This window comes from Apodemus sylvaticus, chromosome 19 (genome assembly GCF_947179515.1).
Source record: "Apodemus sylvaticus chromosome 19, mApoSyl1.1, whole genome shotgun sequence".
Taxonomy (NCBI): Eukaryota; Metazoa; Chordata; class Mammalia; order Rodentia; family Muridae; genus Apodemus; species Apodemus sylvaticus.
Window position 1 is genome coordinate 8,898,616 of NC_067490.1, and position 21,939 is coordinate 8,920,554.

General features: G+C 53.3%; 1 protein-coding gene across 1 annotated transcript; it reads right to left on the minus strand.

Annotated features, from left to right (window-relative positions):
- Positions 1-729: 729 nt before the first annotated feature.
- On the minus strand, positions 730-10,675 carry Sik1 (salt inducible kinase 1). The gene is made up of 14 exons (XM_052163071.1): positions 10,522-10,675; positions 9,717-9,887; positions 9,039-9,155; positions 6,369-6,432; positions 6,054-6,215; positions 5,829-5,953; positions 5,610-5,733; positions 4,801-5,024; positions 4,403-4,558; positions 3,837-3,959; positions 3,508-3,724; positions 2,766-3,047; positions 1,717-1,945; positions 730-1,319 (listed from the first exon to the last, which is right to left on the minus strand). Exons 2-14 carry the CDS (start codon positions 9,870-9,872, stop codon positions 950-952), a joined length of 2,349 nt encoding a protein of 782 aa, XP_052019031.1. The 5' UTR covers positions 9,873-9,887; positions 10,522-10,675; the 3' UTR covers positions 730-949.
- Positions 10,676-21,939: the final 11,264 nt, after the last annotated feature.

Here is a 21,939-nt window from a genome sequence, read left to right on the forward strand (position 1 = left end):
GCCAAGGGAAGGGCAAGGTGGTCATAACCAAGATGCCCGCCTGGGTCCCTCTGATCACAGCCCCTTGGTATTGCACAATTTCCCCAAGTCAGGTGTTCTTGCGGGACCCTGATAATGAAATGCGTAAAAATCTGATAATTAGCAGCAGAGTCGAGGTACTCGGCCCGAAGGAACTTCTTGGCTTCCTTGCGGTGTGAGGGGCTCTGGCCCAAGTGACCACGGGGCAGGGTGCCCACCTGCAGGTCCTTACTCCCTTCAAGTCCTCCGAATAAGCCCGGCGAACTGACTTGAGCAGCTACAAAAAACCTCAAGCTGAGACACGACAAGGCGGTCCTCTGGCTGACGGAGAGACCTGGAGGCTGCACACACGCGCATGCGCGGTCCTCCCCTAGGCTGATCCTTGGCTATTCTGAAACCCACACAGAAAGCAGCAGGCTCACAGTTGTTTGTCTACAGCACGAGCGTTTCAGAAGTGGAGAGCTGTGAACCCAAAACAACGCTGACCAACACAGGCCACAGTACGAGCTGTCCCCTCCAGGGGTGTCCAAGCTTGCCACCTTACAGTGACAAACTGTGAACAGGAGTGTAGGTCCCTGAGCAGCCGCAAGGGCTTCTCTCCCCCTCACTGTCCTTCCTTCCCATCCGCCTGCCCACACGACATACTCTCAATTATTATTTTTCTTCAGAAAGTTTCAGTCCCTACATATCATTGAGGTCACTCAGTGCAAGAAAAAAAAAAAAAAAAACAAAAAACAACAACAAAAAAAAACCCAAACCAAAAACAACAAAAATCCTAAAAAGCCCATACACCAAACGTATTGCTTGTTTCACGTCTAGAAAGTTCTTGGCTTTTGAGTCCGGAAACCATCTTCACATACTCTGAAATTATTGCTTGGAAGAGTCAATCGGCCACGGTGGGTGGGGGTGGGGTGGTGCGGCAGAGTCACCCTCACTGTACCAGGACGAACGTCCCCCGTTGGCCAGAGGTCAGGTCCTCCATCTCGCAGTCCACCTGTGGCAGCCCGGCAGGATCGCAGCTTGGGGACAGCCTGGTGAGGCACTGTGGCAGGGGCCCGGTGGGGAGGGTCACTGGGCCAGCACTGATGTGCAGGTGGGTATCCAGGAGCTGCGCGGCAGACGCCACAGGGGACATGCCAGCCTGGAGGAGAGGTGTGGGCAGCAGTGGAATTCCAGACACGAGGAGGCCATCACAGGGAGTGAGCACGTAGGGGACCGGGGACAGTTGGGGGCCCTGGGACAGTTGGGGGCCCGGCTGGCAGCCAGATGAGGCGGCTGTGTGGTGCTGTAACTGGAGCAGCCTGAAAAACAGAAGGACGGGGAGGGAGGAGGTCGGTCACCCTGTTGGCTCTGCCCAGTGGCGCTCTGGTTTCCACACCGCCCAGGTGGCTCCCGCCCACCTCAAAGCAGCTCTGGGCAGATGAGATGTCACAGAGCCTTGTGTATGACATGACTGAGCCATCCCGTCCCACATCCTGGCTGTTGTGGCAACCCAGAGATGTCAGGCTCAACGGGACAGTCTTGGCCACCGCTGCCCTCAAGGTTGCTAAACCTACTTCACTGTCCCTCCTTGCTCTATCCCGGAAATAAGGTTCTAGGGCCATGTGACAGGGGACATCTCAGCACGCGGGGATTGTTTGTTCCATGGGCTCCTTAAAAGAAAGGGCCAAGAACACAGGAATGATGCGGCAGGCCTACCTCTGCTGGTGCAGCACCTCTTCAAGCAGGCTCCTGCCCTCCCGACTGCTGGCCGTGCAGCCCTGTAGGCCTGAACTTGGGGCGGGGGTGTGGAAGGTGCTCACCCCTCCCCGGGGGGCTCGGAGGGAGGACTGGCACACCTGGCGTGCCAATCCTTTGATCTTGTTCAGACCCAGGAACCCCTTGGTCCTCGCGTTTTTCCTCAGCTGCTGCCGGAAGGCCTTCAGCCCTGTGGGGACAAGAGCAGCGAGGGGGTCAGCAGGCTCTATGTTACGGACGATGGCTTTCTGCCTGCCGGGAGTTTCCATGCTCTGAGGAGGAGGGGAGGGAAGAATAACTAGGCAGCCATAGCCAAGGTTCCCTAAAGGGCGCACTTGGCAGCTGCCTGCTTGAGGCCCAACATCCATGCCTCCTCCAAAACCAGTCTTCTTGCTAGGTCTGGGGCTATGGGCCTTCCAGCGGGGGTGTCTGGGGATGCTGTGGAGGAGAGAGCGTGCAGTGCTCTGGGCTCTAGAGGCTGTCCAGACTGATAGAGATAGAGGGCCTCACAGGTACTCCGACCCTGAGTGGTACAGAAAAACCCAAAGCAGGCATGAGACTGTTTTTGTAAAGATCCCTTCCTTGAGGCGGGGCAGTGGTGGCTCACGCCTTTAATCCCAGAACTTGGGAGGCAGAGACAGGCAGATTCTGAGTTCAAGGCCAGCCTCGTCTACAGAGTGAGTTCCAGGACAGCCAGGGCTACACAGAGAAACCCTGTCTTGAAAAAACCAAACCAAAACAAACAAAAAAAAAGATTCCTTGACCCTGGCCATCCTGCTTGTTGCCCAAAACGGTTTGTCCCTTGCACTCAGGGCCAGGTCTGAGTCCACCCTGTAAGCCAGACAGACGGTCTCGAGCTGGGGTTGTACCTCCAGCCTGTCTGAGAAGCACGGATGTCCCTGCTCAGGCTGGAGACGAGATACGCATAACTGCCATCAAGCACAGAGATGACCTGCCAGGACAGTAAACCCCCTGGGACAGGAGGGATGAACATGGGAACGGGACCTTACCTTGAGTGAGGGAGGTATCCGATGCTCTCCGTCCCTCCTGGAAGCTGACAGGAGGTAAGACAGCTGCGCCCAGACCTGCATGCGTCTGGAGCACAGGGGTGGCCGACTGTGATCCCAGGAAGGGTGAGGCCAATCTGACTGGAGAGCTGGTGCCCAGAAGCCCTGGGGTGGCTAGGCCACCACCAAGCCCTGCAGGACCTTCACTTGCAGAGAAGGGGAGGCAGCTGTCGGAGCTTGTTCCTTCCGAGGGACTCGCCGTGGCAGAGGAGGAGACGATTATGCCTGTGGGAAAAGCAAGTGCTTGAGCGGGAGACCTCAAACCCCAACGTGCAACCTGAGGAACAAGATACTCGGCCCGTTAAGTGAGGGGAGGGAGGCTGGGGTATGGTAGTCCCCAACTCCAGCTTAATGTGGGTCACCAGAGCCTAGAGGCCCTGGCTATGAGCCCATAGGTGTAAGGGCAGATGGCAAGCTAACCAGCAAGGCTCAGACCCCAGAACAGGAAGAGGCTCAAGGCAAAACACCAAGGCAAAACACCTGCCCTCCAGTGCCTGGGACAGCCAAGGGGTGGCTGGCCATTGAGACGAGTACATTCATGCCCAAGTATGAACCTTAGGTCACTAAAACCAAACCAAAACAGCAAAAAAAAAAAAAAAAACTAACTGAGGGAAGGTGCCAGGCAACCTGAGGGAGGGCCCCAGGCCAAGGGCTCACATCCTGGATGCTGGGTCTCTGGACTTACAAGGAGGGTTGAGCGGGGAGAAATGGGTGGAGACTTCAGCCAGTGTGTGCCTCCGGCCTGTGCTGCCAGGAAGGGGTTCCTGGACCTCCTGTTCCTCCTCCAGGACAGGATCCTGCCTGGCCTCCTCGCTGATAGCTGTGTCCAGCAGGCTGCTGGGGGAGATGGAGCGGTGCCGGAACACTCCACTGCAGTTGGTATCCAGGGGAAGAAATAAGGGCTGCAGGGAGGGACAAGAGCCGGTCACTTCTGGGGCTCTTAAGGATGGATCCTGATGGAACACGGCCGCTAGGAGAGAGCGAGGAACCCACAAAGGACCAGCTCCCACACACCTGAAGTGAGCTGTGGAGATCACAGTCTATCTCAGCCTGCAGGACTGACTGAGCCAAGGCCTGGGGCTGCGGGCACAGCAGAGAGGGCCGGAAAGGGTCACATGGGAGGATTTCTTGAGGAACCTGGGGCCAGAGAGGAGGGATGGATTGTTAGGGAGTACTTTTGGGATCAGCTATAGGTAGGTGGTGTCAGGTAAAACTGACAGAAGCCAGCCAGATGCTAGCTGACGGTGCTAGGGGCTCAGTCGTCTGTGAGGTGACTGGTGTGTGTGTGTGTGTGTGTGTGTGTGTTCGCGCGCGTGTTTCTGTGCCTGTGCACGCAATTACAAGAGCCTGTAGTGCCTGGCCCATGCAGTAGCCATAGCCCTGCCCATGCTCCATCCACGCCCCGCCCATGCACCACAACAGATAGCCCCTTCATTTCCCACAGCTTGCTGAAGCACAACTAGGCTTGCCATGAGGTCCAGGGAGACTCAGTGCCACATCTAAGCACAGGACTCTGAGCTCCGAGGGGTGATCTCACAGGGCCGGGAGCAGGGCTTTGAGAGAGGGGAGCTCATCCTTACCTCCAGACTGCTGAGGTCTGAGCTTCGGAGCTGGGGCTGTCTGGCAGGTGCAGGGGTGGGCCGGGATGAGGGCTGGGTGCTTCGATGCTCCTTGAGGCGCTCGAGCAAGAGGTAGTAAATGGCGGCAAAGTGGTTGTAGCTGCTGTTCTGCAGAGACTAGAGAGCAGGGATGGAAGGGTCAGAAGGAGGCCTCGGCTCCCTGGCCACCTGTGAGACTACACCAGGTAACTCCCTGGGCAGCCAAGAATATCCTTAGACATGCTGGCCCTTAAACTAGACTGTAGCTCTGTTTTAACTCCACAGGCAAGGAAGGGCCCACTTTGCCCGAGAAACCCCAATCCCACCGGCATCCCGGGATGCGAGGACTAGGCTGGCAGGCCGCCACACAGCACGCTCACCTCTATGGTCCTCTGCCGGTCGATGCCCAGGGCCTGCATGATACCCAGCACCTGCTCGTTGTAGTCGCCCAGATTGGAGGTGTATCCCTGCATGGAGAAGGCAGGGTCGTCCTGCTGCAGGAGGGTGGGGTCAGCCTGCATCCACCGGTGCTGGCGGATCTGGGCGATGGTGATGCGCTTGGCTGGGTCCACTACCAGCATGCGTCTGATCAGTGTCTCACAGTCTGTGGAAGTGAAGGACTCACACTGAGGACGGGGCACTGGGCCTGGGGGCTTATTCCTATTCCCACAGTAGGACTCGTCACCCAGGCAGAAACCACCCACGTGACAGTCGAGAGGTCTGAAGCTGCCAGTTTAATCTTCCCACTGCTACAGAAACGAGCCACCATGCTGAGGACCAGAGAAGACACTCTATCTTTCTAAGAACCCCCTGTAGAAAACCATGTAGGCTTTCCCTCCTGTTGTAGTACATGTAAGGCATCTTTATAAAACAGAAAGCCTTGTGCGTGAGATGGGCTGGCATCTTGGAGCCCAATGGTGGAAGTGTTGTAAGGACGAAGGGTCTGGCTAGTGGGGGCACTGCAGAGACACGCTGCAGGGAGCGGTTCCAGTCTGCACCGGAAGTAGGGCACTGGAAAGCACCTGTGTGGCTTGGGTTTCTCTTGCAGCCTGATCACCCAGCCCCAAGTCCCGACTCGATTGCAGACTTGCTAGACAGCTGGGCAGGCAGTGCCAAGACCCGCCCACCACCTCCCTAAAGCCACCGCCCAGGCTACCCAAGGCCCCCAGCTCCATCCTCGCTCACCCACCTCGAGACATGAAGAAGGGGATGCGGAAGCGACCCTCCAGCACGCGCTGTCTCAGCGTAGGCAGGTTGGGTCCGTCGAAAGGGAGGGAACCACAGACCAGGACATACAGCACCACACCGAGGCTCTGTGAAGGACCGACCAGACAGCTCATGTTGGGACCCTGCTTGCCGGATCCAGGGACGGGCTGGCAGGCAGCAGGGTCCACAAAGGGGTTCCTACCCAGATGTCCAGTTGGGGACCTTCATACTCCTTCCCTTCGAAGACTTCAGGAGCTGCATAGGGGGGGCTCCCACACCACGTGGAGAGAGGCTCCCCTGGCTTGTAGAAATTCCCAAATCCAAAATCTGTGAGGCAAGGGGAGAGGCACTGGCATTAGTTTGGGACCGGCACGCGCTGTGGCTGCAGGGTGCACTGGAACCAGGTGTCGTCGCCACACATTCTTACCTGCCAACTTGATGTCCATGTTACTGTCCAGCAGTAGGTTCTCTGTCTTGAGGTCCCGGTGGACGATGTGATGGTTGTGGCAGTACTCCACGGCTGACAGGATCTGACAGAATTTCTGTCTAGCCTCATTTTCACTCAAGTGTCCGTTGGAAGTCAGATAATCTGAGGGAAGAGCAAAGCAATGTCACACCGGAAGACACCGGGCCTATGGGTGGGTGGGTGGGGACTGGGCAAAGACATGCGGAGAACCACAGGAGATGTAGGCATACAGGAGGAGGCGGGGTTTCACCTACTGCTACAACAAACACGACTCACCGAACATTTCTCCGTTTTTCGCAAATTCTGTGACAATGTAGAGCATATCCTTTGTCTCCATAACCTGAAACAACAACAAAAAGGAAAATCGTAAGCGGAAGAGAAAGGCTCACACATGCTGGCATAGTCGCACCATGAACTCCAAGCAACCTTTGACCTCTCCAAGAAACGGCCTCCATCATTTAAGGAAAGAGAGAGGGAAAGGGGAAAAAAAAATCCCACAACCCAGAGAAGCAGCTTTAGACACCTTGGGAGAAGTCCCTAAGTCCTGCCATCTCCGGGCCTGTTGGTCGTCCTGGCAACCCTCCTCTTAAAAGGGAGAGGGCCAGAGACAACTGTACAGGCAGGCATTCGGCTGGCATGCCCCCTGGGAGCTCTGGAGGCCATGAGTGCCAGAACCCTGGGAGTGTCCTTTCAGAAGCCCCATGGACAAAAAGCAAAGCAGCCCGAGTGATCAGTACAAATACCTCCCCCCACTCACTTTACTGACAAGGCATTAGGCATGAAGAACACTGCCTCGACAGGTAAGGTACGGGGGACTGCTCTTTGTACGGCGCAGCGCCTGGCATGTGTCAACAGTAATGGCCAATGTCAACATACACCTTCAGACTTCATTTATTGATTGGTAACTTTGTTACTTAAAAGGGAAAAAAATGTGAACCATAACTAAACAACAAAGATTCAGGGCCTTTTTTTTTTTTTTTGGTTCTGAAACAAAAAAAAAAAATACACTTATGCATATGCATAGGTTAAATATTCCAGGGGAGCCAGGTATGGTGGCATACACCCGTAATCCCAGCACTCAGGAGGCAGAGGCAGAATTACTGGAAGTTCAAGGCCAGTCTACATAGCAAGTCCTAGCCCAGTCAGTCTATGTAGTGAAACTGTCTCAATACAAATAAAGAAAGAAAACATTTCAGGGGGAAAAAGAGACAGTATTCCAATAGAAAGAAAGATTTCTTTAGGTTTAAAACATACTATTATTCCTTTAAAAGATACTTTAAAGAGGCTTTTTGAGTCATACATTTTACTAAGAAGTGTTATCAAAAACCAAAGCAATTCAGCTAAAATTTCAGCCGTTGCCCCGCCTCCCCACGGTGCAGCAGAAGACCTCTCTGCCTTCGCCTTTTCGAGAAGGAAGAAAAGGGGAAAGAAAACAAGCTTAGTGTCTGTATCTTTAACCCTTTAAGACCAAAAATAAACCAACTATGGTGACAGACAAGTCTAAGGCCATCAGGACACAGAAAGCACACTTCAAGACCCTACCTCAACAGACGCAACCAGACAAACACTCCCCACCCCCACCCAAAGGAAAGACCGGGATGCCTCAGCAGGACTCTGGGTCCCGGAGGCCGGGTGAATGAATGCTAGACACCAGTATGAAGACTAGAGGGTCAGTCGGCCTTAGCAGCCCACCCAATCCTGAAAGCTGAGTCGCTGAAGACAGGCGCTAAAAGACCCACTCTGACATCCATTGTCTGGGCAGTGTTTCCTCGCTGGTATGAGACAGACCTGGCAGGCAAGAGGAAGGCAGGAAGAAGGGTCTAAGACAGCATACACTGGTGGCCACAAACAGGCAGGAGCACAGGAATCAACCCTTTCCAGCCTCCTCTCTCAAGCACTCGCCCCGGAGGAAACCTGTCTTCCAGCACAACTTAGAGATGAAGATTGAAATAACGAACGAATGACCCCTGAGCGCACAGCCCTGGGCTCTGTGCTTAAGAGATTCTGAGGGAGCTGTCACCACAGGCCAAACACAAGCTCCAGAGACTCGGCTGCCTTTGTTCTGAGAAGGACTGGCCAGGGGTAATTTTCAATTACAGTTCTCTCCTGAACCATACACATAGCTTTTCCAGCTGTCCCTTGGAGTCACCTCAGGCTCATGAGAATCCTGAGAGTCACTGAAGGAACTTACACACCAACACAAGCAGATACAACCACAACATCCACAAGGCCTGGCTCCTCTACACACAGAACTGGGAAATTCACGGCAGCAGAAGTGGCTAGTTATCACAAGGCAGATTGAGGAAGAACGTCAGGAAACAACGGACAGACAAACGGGTGAGCCACGTCCTCATTCCCAGATTAAATGGCAAGTTCCGAGGGCTGAAGTATCTCCCCCGGTTTCCCTCAGCACTCTGGGCTACACTCAGGAGACTAAGGCTGCTGCATCCCAAAGATACATTTAGGAGACCTGGGAAAGAACAGCTGCTTTTTAAAAACAAAACAAAACAAAACAAAAAAAACCAACAACAACAAAAAAATGTTTAGCAATCCCTTTGCAAAGGCGGAAGTTTCGAGTTTCGCTCAAGTTTGTCCTTCGTTCAAGCCTGACCATACATACATATGGCTATCCTCACAGTGACAGGACTTTGTCAACAGAGCTCGACACGTGCAAAAACTGTACAAATTACAATACCAGATAAAAGTCGAACGAGGCAAAAAAAAAAAAAAAAAAAAAAAATCAAGTAGCACCCAGAGCAAGAGACTAGCAGTCAATAAAGATGCACAATCTCGGGAAGGTCAATCTATTTTCATTGTACTCCTGAGGTTCGGTTCCCACACAGCATCAGAAACTCGGGACTACCTTCAGGGACCCAAAAAGGCTCAGGGTGTGGCACGTGAAAAGCGCCGGACGTGTCCAAGAGCAGCGAGGCTCCCCCGGCTCACCTGATAAAGCTTGATGATATTTGGGTGGTTCAGGAGTTTCATGAGCTGGACCTCCCGGTAGATCTTCTCCAGGTTGCCAGAGTCTAACCGAGTCTTGTCAATTATCTTTATTGCAACCTACAGGTTTTAAAAAGAAAAAAGGGGGGAAAATCTTCAAGTAACCTCATTTGTACTTTTTTGGGGGGGGGGGCAAGTGAATTTCTCAAACATTTGACGTCTTCAAGAGATCATGAGAAGTTGGGGGGAAAATAAAAGTAGACACTAACATTATTTAAAAGGATAGAAGTTAAATTAAAGCCCCTGTATTTGGCATTTGGCAGCTAGCTTTATAAGGAGCCGCTCATTTCTGTTGTGTTCTCTCTCTCTCTCTCTCTCTCTCTCTCTCTCTCTCTCTCTGGGGGGTGGTTTGCTGGTCATTATTATCTTTTCTGTTCCCTAGTAATTGTACAAATTATGTAGAGGCATAATACAAAGCTATTTCCCCCATGTACCAGACTAAACACTGTCATGGTTTACAATTGTGACAATCAACTCTGCAGGACTGAATCAGCACAGGGGTCCACCCCCTGGCTGGATCCACCCCCTGGTTTAGTTCCCCCCCAACACACACACACACACACACACACACACACACACACGCACGCACACACACCACACACACACACACCGCGCGCGCACCTGCGTTTTGGTGACTCGGTGCCGCGCCAGCTTAACCACTGCAAAATTGCCTTTGCCCAGGGTCCGTTCCACGTCGTAAAAGCCCACTCGGAGGGGCTTCTGCTGGCCCTGGCCAGTGCCTGAGGGGACCGCGCTGAACTCCGACATGATCACCATGGCTTCGGGCCGCACCTGCGGGTCAGCGAGGAGTGCGCTCAGCACCGACCGACCCGACCACGATCCAGATCCCGTTCCCCGACAAGCCCGGCCACTGAAACTGTGTCCGCCAGGCCACCACGCGTGCGTCCTCAACCCTATGTTCCTCCAGCCCGAGGCTCCTAGTGTGGCCCCGACTCTGGATCGCAGCTCACACCCCCACTCGCTCATTCCTTGACACTGTGTCCCCTCGGCTAAAGTCCCCACGTACGCACCCCTCTACCTCGAATACCCCCGCTCCGAAGAGCTTGAGTCTTCGGATACTGGGCTCTCAGCCCGCGCCCCCACGCGCGCGCCCCCTCGATCCCAGGTTCCCTCAGTACGAGCCCCCACGCACGCGCCCCCCGACCCCCGGTCCTGGCCGGGCGCGCGCGCCAGCAGTCCACCCGCGGTCGACCACACGCACCCTCGGGTCCCGGGCTTTCACCGCGCTCCGGTCCACCAGAGCCAGCGCTGGGCTCCTCAGGACAGGCTCCTCAACCGGGCGCTCGCAGACCCGCCTCCGGCAGCCGACCCGCAACAATGGGGAGCTCGCGGGGCTGGAGTCCTGCCGGCGACCCTATGCGCGCACCTGCGGGCCTCGGAGACCCGAACCCGCGCCATCGCTCACCTTCGCCGCCCTCCGTACGCCCGACCCGGGACGCCACCCGCTCGGCTGCTCGCTCTGCTCCGGCGCCCGCCGTTCGCGCCGCCGCCGCCAACGCTGCCGCCGCCGCCCGGGCCGCGCCGCATGTCAGCGCCCAGCCGCCGCCGGCCGCACGCGGCAACGCCCCGCCCCGCCCCAGCCCCGCCCCGCTCAAGCCCCGCCCCGCCCCGCCCCCCGCGGCAGGCACAGCCCATTGACGTCGTTTTGACGCCAGAGCGACGCGGGGCCCGGTGCCTGCCGAGGGGGAGCGGAGATCGGGCGGTTGCCAAGAGACTGAAGGCTCTGACGCGCGCGCTGGTGAGGCCGTCGCCATGGCGACCGAGGGCGGTGACGTCAGGGGCCGGGCTCAGCAGTCGTCCGAGACTTCTAGCTCCCCCTGCCGGGCACGGGCGACACTGCTGTCACCCACCGACCAGAAGACAAGACAGAACCTGCTTCGGGACCTCTCCGGGGGACTTCGTGGTGGGTACGGTGCCCCGTGGGTGCTCAGTGCCCCTATCGGACGTAGCAGGGTGGAACAGAGCCGCGGGACTTTTGGAGTGGGTCTCTGGGGCTGGTAGCCCTAGACCGATCACTCTGCTCTGCTGGGCACTCGATGTAAAGCCAGCAGCCAGCAGTGGCTGCCCCTTGACCCTCACTTCATCCCTGGGAGGGCCGACCAGCTGCAATAATGCCTGGCTCTAGGAAACTGTTGGTCAGTTGAACGCCACTTACTTTTGTTATAGAAAAAGAAAAGAAAAGAAATCCTCTAAATATTCAGCAAGTTGGAAAGTTAAAGCAAGAAAACATGTCTTGTTTTCCCTGCTTCAAGAGCCACCTTGAACAGTAGCTCACCACTCTGGTCCAGCAGTGTCCTGGGACAGCTGAATAAAATGGGTGCTTTCGACACAGGCAGCAGAAGGACCCAGCCCCTACTCAGGGCTGATAGGTGGGGCCCTTGGAGGATTGGGCACTTTGCCCAGTCCCTTGCTGTCTGCCAATTGGCCCACCCTGTCTGTCCCCACGCTGCTTCCAGACAACAGATAGGACACAGGGCAGCTGGGACCTTGGGACTGACCCTGAGAGTGCTTGCCGGAAGTAGGGCCCATTAAAGGGGAGACAGAGTGTGGAAATGGCATGTGTGTGACTCCTTCTGTTTGTGTTCCCTCACACCTCATCAGAAAGTAAGATGTGTTCTTAAGGGCAGATGGGAAAGGGGACAGACGATTCTCCAAAGGCTTAGGAAGGCAGGCGGTGGTTTGGAGCTAAACGTCTCTGTCTCCCTTCCTCGTGGCTTCCTGTTGAGAGAAACTAGCACCGGGTGGGTGATTAATTAAAATTGATTCAGAATTCATCAGAATTGATTCCTCAGTGGAGAAAGGCTTCCTGGGCAGAAGTGGGTGGTGTAGGCTGACCTGAGAGAGGGCACAAGGGGGCCAGCCATGTACCTACGGTTACTACATGTCACCCCCACAAGGATTTCACCAGTTCCAGTCTTGCCTTTCCCGGTTCAGTGTTTTGAAGGGCATTCAAGGACACTAGCCATCTCAGGATTCCTTAGTCTTCCAACATGCTCCCCGTGGCTTGTCCCAGGTTCATAAATCAAGATGTGGGGTAGTAGTTTTAGACTCTTCTATCTGAGCAGCTTACCCTCACCCCTGGGAGTCCTGATCTTTTGCCCTGCTCCCAGGAGAGCTGCGCAGAGGGTAGGGAAACCCTTTGTTCTTGTGCTGTGGTCCCTCATCCCTTCCCAGCCTGCCCACCCACTGGCCCTGGTCTAGAAAGAGCCTTCGAGAAAGGTCTGAGGTGTTTGCAAACATGTCATGAGTGTTAGATCCCAAAGGACAAATGGCTGAGGTGCCCATTAACATATCAGAGCTGACACTGCATTAGTATGTGAAGTGCCTGGCTCCCCCTCAGCCTTCTTATTCCTATATAAGCTAACCATTTTGGCCATGGACTCTCTTGGTTCTTCTCTCTCTCTCTCTCTCTCTCTCTCTCTCTCTCTCTCTCTCTCTCTCTCTCTCTCTCTGTCTTTGTCTTCTTGGTCTTCTTTTATCTCCCTCTCTTTTCCCTTTACTCTTGCTCCCCACTTCTCTCTCTCCTCTCCTGGTCCAGTCTATTGTTCTGGCCATGTTCTGTCTAGACCCTTCCAGATGCCTCTGGTTGTTCTCTCTCTCATATCTACAAAACAAAACAAAACAAAACAGAATTCCCCTCAACCACACCTAAGAGCAGTCAAGTCCTCACATCAACACCAAAAGCTTGGGACCTAGACCCATCAGAGGATGCTGCCCTAGAGGCAAACCTGGATCCAGGCAAACCTGATGTCTGGCCCCTCCTGATCATCTGCTTCCCATAACTGTCCTGTGCCAACAGTGACTGTGTCTGTTCCTCCAGATCCTAGAGCAGGAGCTCTCTGTGTCCACAGAGTCAGAGAATGGGGAGGAAAATGCCCACCTAGGAGGGATGGTACCTGGCACTCTCCTGAATCCCCGTCTTCCCCAAATGGCTCTGTGTCATCGATCCCTGGAAACTATTTCTTCCAGCACCTTGTTTTCTGTTGCATTCTGTGGTAATGTTTTGGTAATGCACTTGAGAAGGAAGAGGACTTCTGGAGATGTGAGCAAATGACTCAGGGACTCCTCACGCCGAGCAGGGGAGGGAGCATGGGGTCATGCCAGTGAGGGGCCTTGGTGACATAGCATTCTGACTGGCGAATGGGAACCACTCTGCTTCCCATCACACCTGTCCTGGGAGTGCAATGGTCCTGGAGGTTGGTTTTCTTGCTTGGATCATGAGGCTGGAAGTCCTTCCTGTCTGCCGGGCTGAAACCCTTCAGTTGTTCATGATTCCGCTGCCTGTGGCCACAGTCCTACCTTCCCAACCTTGACCTAAGTCAATACACACAGAGCCTGGAGTTCAGCACTAGCTCTGAGATTAACTCGGAACGGGCCTGCTACCCTGAGCCATGAAGAACCTTGGTGTTCCTCTGAGGAGAGGAGTGGCTTCCTGTATCACCAAGACTTGGACAGGGCACCCTTCTTTCTCGGCCCACTCCACTTAGTACCGAAGGACCTCTTTGCCCTTCTGCCTGAGTCTTTCTGGGCTTCGTGTCTTGTACAGCTTCTGCCTGGTGGCTTCTGAAGCGGTCAAGAAAAGTGGGCTCCCCCGGCCTGGTCCCTTACCTTGGTCTAATTGGGCCCTCCTTTCCTTCTGAATTTTGACAAGCTGCTGTGTGTGTGGAGGCAGGAGTCACAGCCCAGGTTTAGGCTGACAGCAGAAAGCAGGCCTAAGACTGAGGAATCCCCAGTCCTGGGCCAGGAGCTCTGTGATCAAGGCCACCCAAAGGCTGCCTGGTCTTGACCTTGACAGCATCCCACCTGTCCAGAGGCACCTGCCCCAGAATGCCACTGCTGTTAGAGTATGCCTGGGCAGGGACCCCTGTCTCCCAGGACAGTGACCAGATCAGCCAGCAGGGACCCCTTAACAGAGCAAACAAATTGACAAAGCAAGCCAGGCTCCTCGGCCTTCCAATTGAGAGAGGTGGAGATTCTGGGGACACTAGACAATGGAGCTGGAGGTGTCTGGGTTCTGGAGAGGTGGTCCAGGACAAAACAGATCGAGAAGCATCTGTGTGCATACCGGTCGATATGTGTTTACCTATGACAAGCGAGCCCTGATTCCAGAGCACCAGGCTTCCTGTTTGTAGTGGGAAAATTTTCACCTTTTGGGTCTTTTAAGTTTTACTTTTCATTTTTTTTTTAACATTAGTACATAAAGCAATAGGCTTCACCATAAGAGTTTTATACGTCGCCTTGTTTATTCTCTCTCCCCTCCCCTTCCCTCTTCTCCCCACCTTTTCCTCCATGTAGCTTTCTTCATCTTGTTGGCTTACTGATGTCTCCCCATCCCCAACCTTCCCAGAAGACACCACTTGCTCTCTTTAGTTTGAATACCTGTGTGTATGTATGGTGTGTGTATATGTATATGCACACACTACACATATAGAAATTAAAATCTAGAATGCATACATGTGTGGTATTTGTCTTCCTGGGCATGAACGCCTAAGATAATATTCACTTCTATTTATTTTGCTGCAAATGTCATGAATTCATCTTTCTTTACAGCCAAATGAAATCCCTTTGGGTACATGGAGCACATTTTCCTGTTCCATCCATTCACTGGAGGATAGCCGGGCTGATTCCACGTCCTACCAGTTGTTAATAGTGTAGCTAGAAACGTGGTTACACACAAAAACATCTGTGTTATATTAGCTTGGGTTGGTAAGACTGGGTCATAGCGTAGTTCTACACTTAGGGTTTTTTTTGTTTTGTTTTTTGTTTTTGCTTGTTTATTTTAGAACTCTCCTTTGCCGGTTAGTTTCTGCCAGCCGGGGGGGGGGGGGGGGGGGGAGAGAAAACCTTAACTGAGAAGATGCTTACATCAGATTACCTTTGGCATTTTTTTGATTGACAATTGATGTGGGAGGAACCAGCCCACTTTGGATGGTACCACCCCTTGGCAGGAAGTCCTGGGTGGTATGTGGGAGCCAGAGGGAGACTCTTCCCTCCCAGATGTGCTTTTGGTCACAGTGTTTATGACAGCAGTGAAAAGCACCTCCATATGAAATTTCATAGTGGCTACACAATCTTGTAGTTCTGCCCATCAATACACAAAGGTTGTAAGCTTACTTTTTTAAAATTTTTATCTTCGGGAACTCAGGACCCTTTCATGTGCTAGGCAAGCACTCTACCACTGAGCTGCCTGGCCAGTCGTAGTGAGGAATCATGGGTACTTGCAGCGGATGGTCTTGCTCGATGAGGACTGTGACGCCTTTGAATGCCTGGGCGGCTACAGACCTGTGAGGTAGCCAGAAATAGAGGGCAGAAGATGATATCGGTGTCCATAGGGTTAGCAAGGGCCAGAAAGCAGCATCAGCACCTAGTGTGTGTGTGTGTGTGTGGGGGGTTGTTTAGGAACACCCCCTTGGGACTGCTCATCTGCCATGGGGAGACTTGTCTGAAGTCTCCATGTCTCCTCCAGGATGAATAGACAGACCTGTGTTCATGAATGTAAGCTCTTCACTGTTCAATCAGAAGAACCAGGCATCTGGGGAGTGACAGTTTGTTTTCTGTCGCTGTGACAAAATGCCCGAGACCAGAGACCAGAGAGCTACGTTGCTATAGCCTTCTTTGGTCACTGAAGCTGGTTTATGGTTTATCAGGCCGATGATTCTGAAGGCTGGAATGTCCAAGAGCAGGATGCGGGCTTCCCTCCAGGGCCTTCTTCCTGCATCAGAAGGTCATCATCATTGTTGTCGTTGTCGTCGTAACTTGATGCAGGCGGCAGGTGTGCCAGCTCGGCCCCCGTACCTTCCTCTTCCCATCAAACCACTAAGGACCTCAGGGAGCCCTTCTTTGTGATCACATTTATCCCACCTACCTCCCCAAAGCCCCAACTCCACAAACCATCCACATAGAAATGTGGGGACCAAAGCGCCGGCAGGTGACTTTGGGTCTCACAGCTCAGATCCTGGTGGGGACGGCAAAGATGACAACAAGGACACATTCAACAAGGATGGAGACCAACAATGTTCTGACTCTGTCTACGTGGCAGAGCCTGGGAAGCTCTGCCCTGTACAGATATGGAGAGAGCAGCCCTGGGGACTCCAACATGGCCGGGAGCCAGCCTTATGCTGGACTCTCTGTGAGGCTGCACAGGGCGCTGGGACTCCCATGACATGTTTAGACGTAGCTCCCACCCTCTCCAGTCCACCAGCTTTGCACACAGCAGACTGCTGGGGTTTTGTTTTTGTTTTTTCTTTAGTTATCTGGAAAACATAGATACAAATTTCTACAACCTGTAAGAGCTGTGCAAGGTATTGTGTGCATGTAAGTGAGCATGCTTCAGACTGCCAAGGAATGGTGACAGAAAGGGTGACACCCTGCCAAGGTCAAGGTGAGAAGGGACAGGTCAACCCAAGTATTATTTGCTCCAGGAAGTCCAGTATCAGATGGTCCCCAAAGGCTCATGAGGTTCCAGCTGGATTGTTAGATGCTGGAAGCCCTGGGGCTGGATGTCATGAGCACCATCTTTCCAGGGTATGGGTTCTCAAAAGACAGACAACCGAGGGGCTGGAGAGACGGCTCGGTGGTTATGGGCACTCGGCGATGCTCCTTCTGAAGGTTTTAGCTCAGTTCCTAGCATCTCATGCAGCACCTCACAACCATGCACATCTCAGTTCCAGGGGAATCTGACACCTTCCCCTGACTTCTGCACATATAAGGTACAAATATACGCACAGAGGGAAAAACACCCGTACGCATACAATTAATAATGTATTATTTTTAAAAAGATAGGCAATTGAGACAGGAAACCACAAGCAAGCCACTTGCAGAGGACAATGACGCAGGACAGTGAAACAGAGGGCTTGGCAGAGACAGTGGCCTTGGATGAACCATAAGGTGTGGACTTTGGCATGGGCCCGAGGGTGCAGGCAGGAGGTAGCCATTTGCCATCTCCCAATGAATTCTGACCTGGATATGGGGTCTGGAACAAGTGCTGAGTTCAGGGTGGAAAACTCTGTCAGTGACCTTCAGCGAGGCCAAGCGTCTGTTTGCAATGTGCTACCCAAATGTTTATGTGGCCTCTCCTGAGGCACTTGAGGGCAGGTGTGGTACTTCGGGTTTACCGAGCCTTGAGGCATTGCTGACAAGGTTGAAGAGGAGATTGAAAAGACAAAGAAAGTAAGGTTTAACCTTGGCAAGCAAGCTGGGGAAGGGAGTGAAGAGGGAGGATGAGGCCAGGCTTGGAGCCCCCGGAACTCAAGAGGTAAAAGCAATTCCCCATCTTTTCTCACAGCTCAGACCCTGAGAGTGGGGAGGACCCACAGTACTCTAGGAGAGATAGCCCAAGAGAGACCTAAGGGCCAGGAATTTGGCTTTCCCCTTGGTTTCTGGATGGGTGGATGTAGGGAGAAGATGATGGCACCTAAGTGCACAGGTCTTTCCTATGCAATTACAACTGTCTCTTTTCGTGCACAATGGGTGGGTGTTCTAAGGTCTTTTTTCCTGAAATCAAACTAAGTGCAAGACCACAGATATGGTGCATACCCAGCTATACCTCCATGTCCTTTCCAGTGTGTGTGTGTGTGTGTGTGTGTGTGTGTGTGTCGTTGGCTACTTTCCTTGAGGAAGCTGTTACAAAATCCCCTGACAGAAGAAACTTAGGCAGGAAGGGTTTATCACAGCGCTCAGTTTAAGGCTGCAGTCCATCATGGTGGTGGAGGCTGTAGCTATGACAATGGGAGCAGGAGATAACTGCTCACATTGTATCCAGTTGGAAACCAAGATACATTCAGCTGGTCACATTGTATCCAGTTGGAAACCAAGCTATATTCCGCTGGCTTTCTTCCTGTTCCCTTTTGATTCCGTCCTAGACACCTCCCCAGTTAAATCTCTCCAGAAATGCCTTCAAGTGTTATCTCCTAGGTGGCTCCAGATCCTACCAAGCCAAGGGTCAAGATGAAACACCATGGTGGACATGCAGGCTTCCTGTAATAACAGCATATAACACAAAGTCACATTTCTTTGCATAGACAGACCTATGATAAGGTTAATCGATTAGGCACAGTGAGAGATTAACACGAGCGACTCATTACAGGAGAACAACATTAAATATAAGCTATGTAATGTGTTCTGCCTCCTCCCAAATACCACTGGGCTGTGATCACCTTTCCTATGGGGGTGATATTCAATGCCCCTGGGTCCATGGAATGAGATGCAATGAGGTAAGCGACACAGCCCAGACATTGTGACCACGTGGTATCTGGTATGCCCCTCCCTCAAACACTAACACTAGAGTTCTGGGACAGTCTTTGAAACCCAGTGAGATAAGTCGGTGGGCGTCATATACGTGGTGGGATGTGCCAGGTAGGATTCCTGACGTCTTGGACAGGATGGAACAAGATGGCCTGGGGTTTCATCTTGGTGCTCAGGTGTTGTGCAGTGATGTCTTTCTAGAAATTTCCGTGTAGTGTTTCCAGACTAAGGTTGAGCACAGGTAACAGACATTATGAAAGTGAAATGGGATGGAGAGGGGAGGAAGGCTCTTCTGCAAAATGTGCAGCAGAGAGCCGAAAGATGCAGAGATACATAGAGATGAGAACACGCGTGGGAGACGCTGTTGCTTCCAAGTTTCCCATCCTGCCATTTATGACCGCAGTCCCGCTCCGCCCATGTGAGGCTCACGCCTGCCTTTCCCCAGTGGCCTTGCCAGTAAATATCATCAAAATCCTGGTTCCCATTCCATAAAATCGCATTGTGGGAGGATGACCTGTGCAGCTGTTAGGCTGGTCCTTTCTCTTTCTATCCTGGAGACTGGACTCCTGCAGAAAGAGATATTTGGAGCATAGGCCTGTGGCCTGGGGGGACAGTGCCAGTTCCCATGGCTCCCAGACTACTCAGACACCTCCCCCTATCCATAGGAGACTACTTAAGAAGATGGGTCTGAGAGTCAGGGAAACATTGAAAATGGAGGTGGGTTAGTTAGCACTCTTTGGAGAAAGGAGTCCCTGGAGGCGAAAGGCAGACCTACCTACAGAATTCAGGGGGTTGAGGCTGGCAGTCACAGCCAGCCCACCAGAGCTTGTGGAGGCCTGTCCCTAGGTTGCCAAGGTGATCAGCAGGCTCCTGCCTGTGAGGAAGGCTGCAGGGGTTGACAGACATTTTTTTTTTCTCTCTTGGCCAGCAGAAGGGTATTCATTTTCTCTGACCTGGTTTCCATGGCGTCGGGTATTGTTGCTGTTTGTTTAAAGGAGCAACGCACCAGCTTGTGTCGAGAGACGGCAAGGACATCGTTGGATCAGCTAGGGAAAATGGCCTGTATTACTGTCACACTCCACACACCATGAAGACCCCCACATGGGGACCTCATGACAGCCAGGAGCATTGCAAAGGCGTGCAGCAGTGTGGGACAGAGCCCGTGGCCTTGGCACACACCGCGAGACTGGCATTGCATCGGTGGCCTAGAGAAGCCACAGAAAATTCAGGACAAGGACAGGCCCAGAGGAAACACATTGCCTGCGGTTCTGGGTTCCGTGTTGGTGCTTAGATCAGGGAGTCTGGACTTAGCCTGAGCCTCCCGAAACAAGCTGGACCAAAGGTGTAATAGGGCTGGGTACATGTCCCCTCTGGTCTCAAAACCAGAAGTCCACACTTGTGTTTCAGGGCCAGCTTCCGCAGAAGATACTTCTCAAGCAGGCACAGCACTGAGTGGGGATAGAATAGAAGAGGTGCTGCTGGACAGGCAATCTTAAAACAAAAGTCAAGTTCCTGAGACGGGAGAAGCTGGAATCTAGGAAACCAAAGGGGCGGGGCTTGGAGAGGGACCGCCCATTCCCTCCGCCTGCCAGGCTCCGAGGCTCCTTGCAGTCTCCTGTGCTCACAGAGAAAGCCCAGGCCGGGGCGTTAGGCCTTAGGCTTAGGCGTTAGGCACGGGGCTAGTGAGTGCTCCTGGAGGTAGGGTGTCTTGGGACTGGTCCGCTGTATCCACTCTGTCACCAGGTATCCTTTCTCTGTGACTCCCATGGTCCCAGGCCTGCTGTATAATTCTGTCCTCTTGGACCTCAACCTTGTCCATGGTAGTCCCCCAAAGGTCACTAAGAGTCCTTTAGGATGAGATGTTCTCCCAGCCCCGCCCCCAAAACCAAATAAGAACGCAAAGGAGGAGGAGCAAGGAGAAACTCTTAGTGACCTCAGAGGCTGGCTCCTGGGTAGGACGCCATTAGAGACAGGCTTGCTTGGGCTTGCTGGCACTTCTTACTCAAGCTGCCAAGGAGCGACACGGGGGAGACTGGGCCCCTTCCTCACTTGCTGACCTTGGGTGGAGGGAGGGACAGTATGTGGCTAAAACACTTCAGGACTTCGGCTTCCTCAGTCAGCTTTTCTTTCAGAAGACCGTAGGACCAGGCAGGCCAGTGGGCTGAACCTGTCGGGATGCCTGGCTGCTGCTCTCTGTCTGCCACATTCCTCACACTGGGAGGAGCAGCTGTGGGTGGGAGTGGGGTCAGAAGATTCCTGAGCAGGGACAGGGAGTCCCTCCCGCACCCCACTAACTGCTTCATCTCCATCCCTTTTAAAGAGCGAGGTTCATACTGCACGAGGACAGCTTCAGTGGCAAAGCATGCTGGGATGGGGCATCAAGTGGAGCCTTGCACACGGGGGGGGGGGTGAGGGGGGAGGGCAGGGGGAGGGGGGAAGGCGTGACACCGCTTTGGAAAGGGTCCACGGTGCTTCACGGTGTCGAAGCAACCCAAGAGCCCATCTGTGGACACGTGGAGAAGCAAAACTATTTCGCACAACAGAACACGATTCTGCTTATAGAGGAAGGGAATTCTGACACATCCTGCGGACAGGGCTGGACAGTGAAGGTGCCATGCGATGACTCAGCCCAAAGACGACTCTGTATGATCCCACTCACACGAGGTCCCTAGAGCGTCAGTGTCAGAGACAGAGAGAGTGAGGTGGCAAGACCGAGGCTGGGAATGGGGAGGGGAACTGGCTGTGACTGGGACAGAGCTTCAGTTGGGGAAGGGGATGTGGGGGAGGGGGAGGGATGGCAACACCCGGAGGCAGACACAATGTGCCTGAACTGTATCCTCAAACGTGGGTAAAGGTGGCCCGATGAGGTGGGACAATAATCTTAGTCCCAGTACTCAGGGGGCAGTGATGGGAGGATCATGAGTTCAAGGACAGCTCCAGTTACAGAGCAAGACCCTGTCTAAATAAATAAATGGATAAGTGAATGAATGAATGAATTGCTGGGCAGTAGTGATATACGGCTTTATTCCCAGCATTCAGGAGGCAGAGGCAGACAGATCTCTGAGTTCGAGGTCAGCCTAGACTACAGAGTGAGTTCCAGAACAGCCAAGGATACACAGAGAAACCCTGTCTCGAAAAACCAAACCAAAACAACAACAACAACAAAAAACCCCAGCCAACTAACCAACAAATAAATGGCTAAGTGGTATAATTTACATTTTATGCGTTTCACAGAAATGTAAAAAGCTTCTAAAGCCAAGTCCAAGAGTTCAGCAACATAAAATACCCAAACTTCCCAGAAGTCACCATCCCATCCCCAGTCTCCAGAGGCTATAGGAGTGCAGAGGTCAGCCAAGCACCCAGAGGCGGGGCTCCACCCTGCAGGCAGATAGGCCGGAACAAGGATGCCGGATGGTAGCCTGACCTAAGGCTGCTCACCAGCAGTTCCGGGTAGAGGTCAGCATCTGCAAAGGATGCAGTGGCAGCCACGGCTTGGACCAGCCATTTTTACTCTTCCTACCCCCAATCCATCATACACGCAACACAAGCACATCAGACGTAATACAAGAACATATGAAAC